Source organism: Salvelinus alpinus, chromosome 25 (assembly GCF_045679555.1).
Source record: "Salvelinus alpinus chromosome 25, SLU_Salpinus.1, whole genome shotgun sequence".
NCBI classification, from domain to species: domain Eukaryota; kingdom Metazoa; phylum Chordata; class Actinopteri; order Salmoniformes; family Salmonidae; genus Salvelinus; species Salvelinus alpinus.
This window is the reverse complement of record NC_092110.1, coordinates 33984338-33994335: the sequence shown is the minus strand read 5'-3', so window position 1 is coordinate 33994335 and position 9998 is coordinate 33984338. Positions and strand designations below refer to the sequence as shown.

The 9998-nt window shown below is 41.8% G+C and overlaps 1 protein-coding gene across 1 annotated transcript in view; it reads right to left on the bottom strand.

Annotated features, from left to right (window-relative positions):
* Positions 1-9986, bottom strand: part of LOC139553850 (heterogeneous nuclear ribonucleoprotein R) — a 13068-nt gene extending 3082 nt beyond the window's left edge. Inside the window, exons 1-6 of the mRNA XM_071366588.1 lie at positions 9824-9986; positions 6459-6616; positions 4945-5063; positions 4738-4845; positions 4509-4622; positions 3720-3899 (exon numbers count right to left, since the gene is read on the bottom strand). Of these exons, the coding sequence (XP_071222689.1) occupies positions 3720-3899; positions 4509-4622; positions 4738-4845; positions 4945-5063; positions 6459-6612 (675 nt within the window). The 5' untranslated portion in view covers positions 6613-6616; positions 9824-9986. The remainder of the gene's footprint in view (positions 1-3719; positions 3900-4508; positions 4623-4737; positions 4846-4944; positions 5064-6458; positions 6617-9823) is intronic.
* Between the last annotated feature and the right edge of the window lie 12 nt (positions 9987-9998).

Here is a 9998-nt window from a genome sequence, read left to right as displayed (position 1 = left end):
GGGGGTCTGTAGCAGGCGGCAACAGTGAGAGACTTATTTCTGGAGAGATTAATTTTTAAAATTAGAAGTTCGAACTGTTTGGGCATAGACCTGGAAAGTATGACAGAACTTTGCAGGCTCTCTCTGCAGTAGATTGCAACTCCTCCCCCTTTGGCAGTTCTATCTTGACGGAAAGTGTTATAGTTGGGTATGGAAATCTCAGAATTTTTGGTGGCCTTCCTAAGCCAGGATTCGGACACGGCAAGGACATCAGGGTTGGCAGAGTGTGCTAAAGCGGTGAGTAAGGCAAACTTAGGGAGGAGGCTTCTGATGTTGACATGCATGAGGCCAAGGCTTTTTCGATCACAGAAGTCAACAAATGAGGGTGACTGGGGACATGCAGGGCCTGGGTTTACCTCCCCATCACCCGAGGAACAGAGGAGTAGTAGGATGAGGGTGCGGCTAAAGGCTATCAAAACTGGTCGCCTAGAGCGTTGGGGACAAAGAATAAAAGGAGCAGATTTATGGGCGTGGTAGAATAGATTCTGGGCATAATGTGCAGACAGGGGTATGGTGGGGCGTGGGTACAGCGGAGGCAAGCCCAGGCACTGGGTGATGATAAGAGAGGTTGTATCTCTGGACATGCTGGTCTCAATGGGTGAGGTCACCGCATGTGTGGGGGGTGGGACCAAGGAGGTATCAGAGGTACGGAGAGTGGAACTACAGGGTCCATTGCAAACCAAAACAATGATAATGATAACTAGCCTGAACAACAGTATGCAAGGCATATTGATATTTGAGAGAGACATACAATAAGGCATAAAGTGATTGCAGGTCTTGATTGGGAGAGCTGCTAAAACAACAGGTAAGATAACAGCAGCAATAACAGGGTGCTAGTCTAACACAGCAACAACAGGTAAAAATGGCGACGACTAGGCAGAGAGGGTCGGATTAACTACACACAGATCCTGAGTTAAAGCACAGAGCCGACAGATAAAACACAAATAAACAGAATGGAGTACCGTGAATTAAAGGACAGTCAAGCATGCATCAGCTATGTAGCCAAGTGATCATAGTGTCCAGGGGGCAGCCGTAGATGGAGCAGGGAGGCCTCCACTAAGCTAGCACGCGGCGTTTAAGAGTTAGTAGCCCGGGGGGTGGTCTGCTCAGACGGAGGGGGTCTGCTCAGACGTGGTCGTGTCGACAGAGAATCCAAGCCAGATGGCGATGGCGAAAGAGAGGTTGTGAATTGTAGAATTGTGTTTGCTAACTGGTGCTAGCTTCGTGGCAGTGGCGCTAGCTGCGCTAGCTACAAGCTAGCTGTGAGGATCAGAAGTAGTGGCTCAGGGATTACGGCAGGAATCCGGCGTTGTACTGTCGAGAGACAGTCCGATGCTGGTAAATTGGTGAGTAATATCCAGGCTAATAACAGGGCTGGTGTCTGTGCAGAAGGTAAAAGCTACTAGCAGCGGCAAAAAAATGGCTAAATTAGCTTGTAGCTGGTATTGTAGCCCAAGAATTCGCTGGTAGACCTCTTCAGCTAGCCGGCAGATGGGCCTAGCTCGAGGCTAGCTCAAGGCTAACTGGTGCTTGCTTCGGGACAGAGGTGTTAGCCAGTAGTAGCCACTCGGTTGCAGCTAGCTAGCTGTGATGATACGGTGTAATTGTCCAGAGGTTGCGTCAGGAATCCGGTGATGTGGTAGAGAAAAAGCAGTCCTATATGCTCTGGGTTGATAACGCGCTTGCAGACTGGCAGGTATTGGCCCAGGTATTGAAGCTGGCTGTGTCCGAGTTGAGGGTGAAGACCGCAGCAGTGGCTAACTGACTACTAGCTAGTAGCTAGTTATCTGGCTAGCTTCTGATTGGGGTTACGGTTCTAAAGTATAAAAAAATAGCAGGTCCGTACCACATTGGGTGAGGCGGAATGTAGGAATGTATATTCAGTTCCTAGATGGAAAGTGAAATTAAAATATATACGAAATGTATACGAAAAAATACGAAGACTATTTACACGGGACAGGACAAAACAAAGACACGTCCGACTGCTACGCCATCTTGTATCAAGTTTCTAGTTTTTATTGTCATGTGCATGATTACAGTGAAATGCCTTTCTTGCTTGCTCTTTCCCAACAATGCAGTGATGAATATCAGTAGTACTATGAAAAATAAATTAAAACATCTAACTACTGTAAGTATTGTAATTGCATTTTTTTTGTAGCCTGCCCTATAATTTCAGAATTCACGGCCAGTCCATAATATTTAGGTTGGGGGGAAAAGTCGATTTAAAACTTTGTTAAATTCAAACATTTTGTAGACAGGTCCACGACAATTTGCTAATTGTTTTCTTGTTCAGATAACTGACACTGCCCTTTTCCAGATACAGCATAAATGTGTATGAAAACATTCTGCCAACACAATAAATAGACCGGTAGCTTATGCAAAATATTTGACTGTATGTGTATGGAGGTGTTTTCCAGGTGGAGTTTTAATGCTCGTTCACGTGCACAGTTTTACCACAGGAGACATGAGTATGTATGGCATGTGCCAAGTTAATAAATCTAAATTTTTGTGTACATGCTCAGAGTTTTCAGAAATGGCGTGCGCAGAAATGTTGTGTGCAACGGTTATAAATGAGGCCCCAGGAGATTTCCCTGAACATGTGGGGTGATGAGGAAAAACGAAGGGCCTCGTATAACAAACTATACTAGGGCCCAGCGTTTTCCCTGGTCAGGTAGTCTGGAAAAGTCATCCCTGTAAATTATATCAGGCAACCCACTGGTCTTTCAGGAGTTTGTCGTTTTAGTTTCTGAGCTGATGGTGGCCTGTAACGAGTTCTTTGTAGAGAGCCTAAATGAATGAGTTGGGAAACAGTCTGTGACCTCACCTTTCTACTCATTATTCCGTGTTAATAAAACAAACGTATGCTTGAATTTGGTTTTTATTAACTATAATATTCTAGAGCTACACTGGTGACCTATCTATCATATCACTACAGTTACATAAACATGAGAAGAATACTTTAATATTCCAGAGCAACACTGGTGACATTCCACTAAAAGACGGTTGTGCCAGTTACAGAAATATAATCCACAGAACAGGATCCAGTAGAGTGTCCCCCTTATTAAAATACCTGTCAGGGTCGTTGTGCATTCTACCTGCCACTCTTCTGCCTGGCTTCATCAATATTCTTCATTGATAATTTAAGATGGTTTAGCCAGGTGGCAAACACAGAAAGGTCAAGGGTAAAAAACACTTTTGTTTTTTTCCCTCAATTTAAACCAGTTAGCCCTGCAGCTCATTTTTGTGTGGAGTAAATACAATTTAAGCTGTCAGGAAGATGCATGAGCTTTTTAATGTTAGATTCCTGTCCCCCGTGAATAGATGTGCAACTTCAGCTTAACCGCAGAACTGTGTTACAGCTACTGGCAATGATTTATGGAACTCAGCAACTCATGGAAGGAATAGATTTTAATCCACTCGATTAAATTTGATTTGAAGTATTAACAAATCATTCCCAAAACGAAAACATTGGTTAAGAACTGAAGGGACAGCCAGGTCCCCTATACACTGAGGCGAACTGAAATAGAGGCGATTCATGGGAGATAAAAGAAAAGAGAGCCATTTTTCAGACTTATTGTTGTGAGGCGGTCCTTTAGCTATATTCCATGGCTAGCAAAGCAAACACCATAAATTACCAAGTCATGCTCTTTACTTGTGGCGATTAAAAGGGGAAATCTTACGAGCTTGACGGCCTCTAGGGCAGCATCTTTATTGCAGAAGGTGATGAAGGCATAACCTCTGTTCTGACCCGAAAGGAGGGGGTCCATCATTAGACGCAGGTCCCAAATGGGCCCGGCTTTCTCAAACAGAGGCACCAGCTCATCCTCATACAAGTCTCTGGGGATCTTGCCAACAAATACCTGCATTGATAAGATCAAATTGGCAAATTACAAGCATACTGTGTAGCTTTGATTGTATTCAATGCATTTTTGACTTAGACAAGATGGAGCACTCTAGAAACTTAGAGGTCGATTTGGGAAAAGGCATATTAGAGAATATCATAACTTTAAAGGCTGAGTAAGATGTTTCAGAAGCTTGTAGATTCATTACTTACCAACAACAGCTGCAAATCCCAATAAAACTACATTACGTTTTAAAGTTGACTTTCCTTCCTTTGTCTACCTATACTAAAAATGTTGTGGTTCAAAGTGAGGTATTTATTTAGTTCCAATGTTAGCTAGCAAGTTTCTAACTGCATTGTGGCATTAACTAACCATTAATTATTTACATATAACATATTTTAATTTGCGTATATTTGTGGACGAAAATCTGACTTATTGCACCTTAAAAATGTTGAACCGTAATAACATTGCATTCGTTTCCATAAGGTTTGCGAATGTTTTTTTTAACAGCCCAAAATTGAGAGGAGGACACCTCCTTAACAGCCAATAGCCTGCATGAGAAGACTGACAGGCAATAGCCTGCATGAGAAGACTGACAGGCAATAGAAAATAGGTTGTGCTTCTTGCCTCTGTTCCGATTCCAGGCTGGGCCCCTGAGTACACCTCGTCAGGTGGAGGCCCCCCATACTTCCTCTGTCCTGTGGTGACGTCCAAAGTGTAACCTGTTCTTTCCAGAAGAGCCTAGACAGTATCAACGACAGATACATTCACTCAGAGACCTTTAGTCCATATGTCCAATATTGTCAAAACATACGCTTATGGCACTTAATGGGAAAAGAAGAAACAATTTGTTCACCTTTATCTTAGTCTCATCAGGACCCTTTGTGGATTCTTGAACTTTACTTCCTTGCTTTTCTCGCTGTCTGTATGTCTTCATCACACCACAGAGAAATGCACTTTTGTTCTGAGAGAGGACCAATAGCGTTTAGTGTAAATGACTTTTATACCTTGTTGCGTCTTTGTATGACCACTCTTGAGCGACAGTGTGGACAGGACCACTCACCTGCACATGTGACAGGTCACTCTCCCTGAACTGCTGTAACACTGACAGGGCTCCCTCCTCATTGAACTCCCTCAGGGCGTCGATGGCTCTCTCGTCCAGGTCAGCGTAAGCCACCAGTCCTGGGATGCACACATACAACCACACAAGAGAGAGAGAGAGCGAGAGAGAGAGAGAGCGAGAGAGAGAGAGAGAGAGAGAGAGAGAGAGAGAGAGAGAGAGAGAGAGAGAGAGAGAGAGAGAGAGAGAGAGAGAGAGAGAGAGAGAGAGAGAGAGAGAGAGAGAGAGAGAGAATTCTATTTAGGCGGTGTCTGCGGATCCGTATGTAACCACCCTGCCCCCTTGCTTTTTTTTGCCCCGAGAGCTGAAGATCCAATTTACGTTCTTTCGCATGTGTTATTTTGCGGACACATTTTTTTTAACATAGCTGCTGCTCAACCTCCCCATTCACATTTCTCTCTTTACCCACCCTCTTCTGAACCCTCCACAAATGTTATCTACATGATCATGAAGGCTACGTCTCTGCCTCATATTTCTGAACATGCGGCTATTTGAATGAACATAAAAATAAAAAAAGTAGGCTAATTTAGGGTGTAGGCTACAACCTTCTCTGTCTGTTGAAACTAAGGATAATGCCGTAGCACAAGCAGGGGCGCAGTTTACACAATGCATTGGGGCAAAACAATCTGCGTTTTAGTCACACGTGTACATTTCTAATAATGTCATCTTTATAGTTATGCTTCCATACTGTAGCCTGAGAAGCTAAAAAAAGAACACTGCTACTTTGACTGCTTGTCTGCCCCCTGCTTTGCAAATGTTTGCAGTGATGGTGAAAAAAATAACATTAAATCGCTATATAGACTGCGTGTCTGTGTCTTGCTCTTGGTTGAGATGCTGTCTAAATTGCCGCATGTACAGCCTCCTGAAAAAAGAACATGAAATCGTTACTTAGACTGCCTTTTTGTGTTGTGCTAATGTTTGCAATAGCCTACTGTTACAACAGACAAAATGTTGTGTTGTACAGTAAGTCGATCATGTCTATTGTTCAACATGCCAAAGTCTGTAGACTACACCAGGCAAAGATGTCCGATCATCGACGCGGAGAGGAAGGGGCAGTGACAACATAAAAAAATCTACTTAGAGAATCCTGTACATGCGCAGGCCCTCTCTGACCTTTAGTTGTCGGGAAGAAGGGTTCAGGAAAAGTCGGATTGGCAGCCACTCCGTTCTATTTATAGGGTCACAACTAAGTCATACATTCCTGGTGAGAGTCACTGAAACATGATGATGACGCCCGGGGGAGAGGGCTCTCTCTGTAAGTCACCATTACACAGCTATGAGTTTAACGCTCACTGACTCCTTCACTCAACGTGACTTACATCATACCACTGACCAAGGTGGAATCCTTTGGTTGATAGTCTTCTTGAGCTTGCAGAAATATACATTATGATGTCTTAAGAAATATCATGCAATGCAATCAAGAAGTAGTGTGAACAACCCCCGCCCTTTGCACTTACCAGTCTGAAATATATTATCCAGGCTCTCTGCCACTTTCTGTGGAAGGCCTGCATCTATGAGTGTCTGGTAGTTCTCTGTGTGTGTTACAGTTATGTCCATTGGTTCGTCTTCCTCCTTAACTGGAGCTGAACTGCCATTCACTTCAGCTGCCATTCTCCTTTGGGTCAAATTATGTGAATCAAAAGAGATACCAGGGGACTAGACACCACATGAAGAAGCAGGCCTATACATGACCTATGCTGCGCATTCACAAACAATATGTAAGGCATAATAATACAATACTAGCTACTCTACAATGAGTAGAATACTATCTACTGCCAAATTATGGATATGAACATGTTAGGTATTGGGTAAAATGCAACTGTGATGTAATAGGCCTATTTATTTGCCATTGCCACCTGACCCACCGTTAGCTAGCTAATGTCATCGTCATGCAAGACTCCCAATAAACCTCCACAACAGGGAAAGAATTATCAAGCCTATGTCGACAGAAATTCAGTGGATACTTTTTTAAATGTGAATAATAGAAATAGGGAAAGTTCAGCTTGGTAAGTTAGCTAGCTAGCTGGCTATCTATCTACAGAGCATTGTTATAGAGTTTACAATTGGCTCATTCATCCCCCTCCTCTCCCCTGTAACTATTCCCCAGGTCGTTGCTGCAAATGAGAACGTGTTCTCAGTCAACTTACCTGGTAAAATAACGGTAAAATTAAAAAATAAAAAATAAAAATAAAAAAATAAAAGAGCCAACCACTGATGTCTGACAGTACTGAAGGAAGCCACAAAGCAGCCTTTTTCATACTCCTCCATTGTATAATGTTTTTTTGTTTTTTTAAATAATAGATTTTGGAAGCTATAAAGATGCGTTTATTAATGTCTACAGTCGTTTTTGCAAAGTATATTCTATTACAGACACCTTAATGCATATTTTTTAAATTATATTATGTGAACTAAACAAAGAAGTAAAAATATCAAATAAAACATATATATTTCATGTAGGTTATTTTTAGTCAGTAGTTCTGAAAGTAGCACTCACGAGCGAAAAGTGGTCCACAAAGTTGTGTACTATATCACATATGCACACCGCAATATGGGCACCATGTCATTGCTCTCTCTCTCACTCTGATGTATGTGCATCTTGCTAGATGTCACTCAAATGGCGAGGGGCTGAAGCTCATTGGCTTGAACTCGAATTGCTAGGGGGCTGGCACACGTGGGGGGAAATGTAGGGAAATGGTGCAGAGATTTTGTGGCTAATGGGGAACATGCATAAAGATGGCAAAATTCAGATATGATGTCATTGGCCTTGTTCGAGAAGATCAAAACTGTAATGTATCATGGGCAAATTGTGATTGACTGACCTACAAATAATAATGAGTAGTTATTTATGGTTCAAGGATCTTTGTAGATCAGTCAGGCGAACAAGCCCATTGTCTTAGCACTATCTACTGAGTTTTTAAACTACTGTGCACGATATGGTTCAATATGCCAATAAATCAGCACAATCTACGTTTTAGTTTTTCCAAATGGCTGGTGTCTTGAAGCTAAAATTGAGATCATGTATACTCTAATGACCATTAAAAAAAAAGCGCAACGGAGAGAGCTATGTACAATACTGCTAATTTAGCAAAACCAGAAATTTGTGGTAAGTACATGGGAAACATCTTTAGGCACCTCCGCTATTGAGATAAAACAGTAATTCTGCTCATAGATTATGCACGCATGAACTACACATTGACACATCCAGACCAAAGTGGGGGGATTAAAAAAAACTTAGTAGTCGCAAAAGTTCCCGAGCATGTCTTTAAAACTTCTTCGGGATCGGCTTTCAGTCCAGGGAACAGTTGAGCTAACGTAGGCTAATGCGATTAGAATGAGGTTGTAATAACAAGAAAATTTCCCAGGACATAGACATATCTGATATTGGCAGAAAGCTTAAATTCTTGTTAATCTAACTGCACTGCCCAATTTACAGTCGCTATTAAAGTGAAAGAATACCATGCTATTGTTTGAGAGTGCACAGTTTTGAACATGAAAGTTATTAATAAACAAATTAGGCACATTTGGGCAGTCTTGATACAAAATTTTGAACAGAAATGCAATGGTTTATTGGATCAGTCTAAAACTTTGCGCATACACTGCTACCATCTAGTGGCCAAAATCTATATTGCAGCTGTGCTGGAATAACACATGGCTTTTCTCTTGCATTTCAAAGATGATACCAAAAAATATATAAAAGGTCATTTTTTTCTTTGCATTATCTTTTACCAGATCTATTGTGTTATATTATCCTACATTACTTTCACATTTCCACAAACTTCAAAGTGTTTCCTTTCAAATGGTTACAAGAATATGCATATCCTTGCTTCAGGGCCTGAGTTACAGGCAGTTAGATTTGGGTATGTAATTTTAGGCAAAATTGATCCTTAAGAGATTTTAAAGTATTTTTTTAAGGAGTACTAATGTTACTGTCCCCACTACAACAAATACTTAAATACATGTAATTTTGTCCTTGAAACTTCTTACTGAAAGACTGTAGAATTCAATTCATTCCTGTGGATGACTGCTGCTGAGTACCAATATGGCAACCGGTGGCTTCAAAGCCTCTCATTGGCTATTACATTGCATCCGCAATACAGACTTTACACATCATTGGAGCCAACCAAGCAGGAGTTGTGTCAGTGTTATGTTATTTTACCCCCTAGCCCAACTGCCCATTGTATACTCTTTGTATACACACACACACTTGTGTTCCCCATGTACCTTTGTATTGTTTTGTCAATAACGGTTGCGTACTGTAAAACCACACACACAAAAATGAGTGCCAGTGTCGACCAGACAGCCACCTGGATACTTTTTCGCGCGCTATATTACAAGTATGAGGTAATACACCATTCACGTGCTAGATTGCTAACCGAGATGCACGTTAATCTATGAAATTCAAGCACGATATTACAATCACGTTACTTTTAACTGAAAAGTGCGTCAAGTAGCTAAACTAGTCGGTTGAAATATATTTTGCATGTGGGAGATACATCTGGCAAACGTTACTACTAGCTGGGTTGCACGATGCATGTCTGGGACGTGGGCTTGTCTGTAGTACACAAAGCCAAGCAGACCCGCCCCCCTCGACTGAGCATAATTGGCAATTCGCTTACATTAATACCAGTACATATGCAATTAAAAATTAAGATCAAAAGGCAGGGATTAAATTCCATTTGATTTCAAGTGTTTTCCCCCCATGATTAACTAGTGTCCAACACCGGGGCCTATCGCTTTAGCTAGTTGCTACAGTATCGCAATTTCAACAGCCCATTTTGCTAATCCTTCCCGATCAAGAATAACAAAACCTGGAAGCACTTACCGCTCCACAAATCCCAGTATTAAAAAGAAAAACGTTAAAATTGTCACAATATGCCAAATGTGAACAAAAGTGTTCCGAGAAATATGATTCTGGTTTATTTGGGTTTGCACATCGGAGAATGACCGCTCTGGCGCTCGTTCACGCCCCTTTCTCGCGGTCAACCCGACCCTGCCAG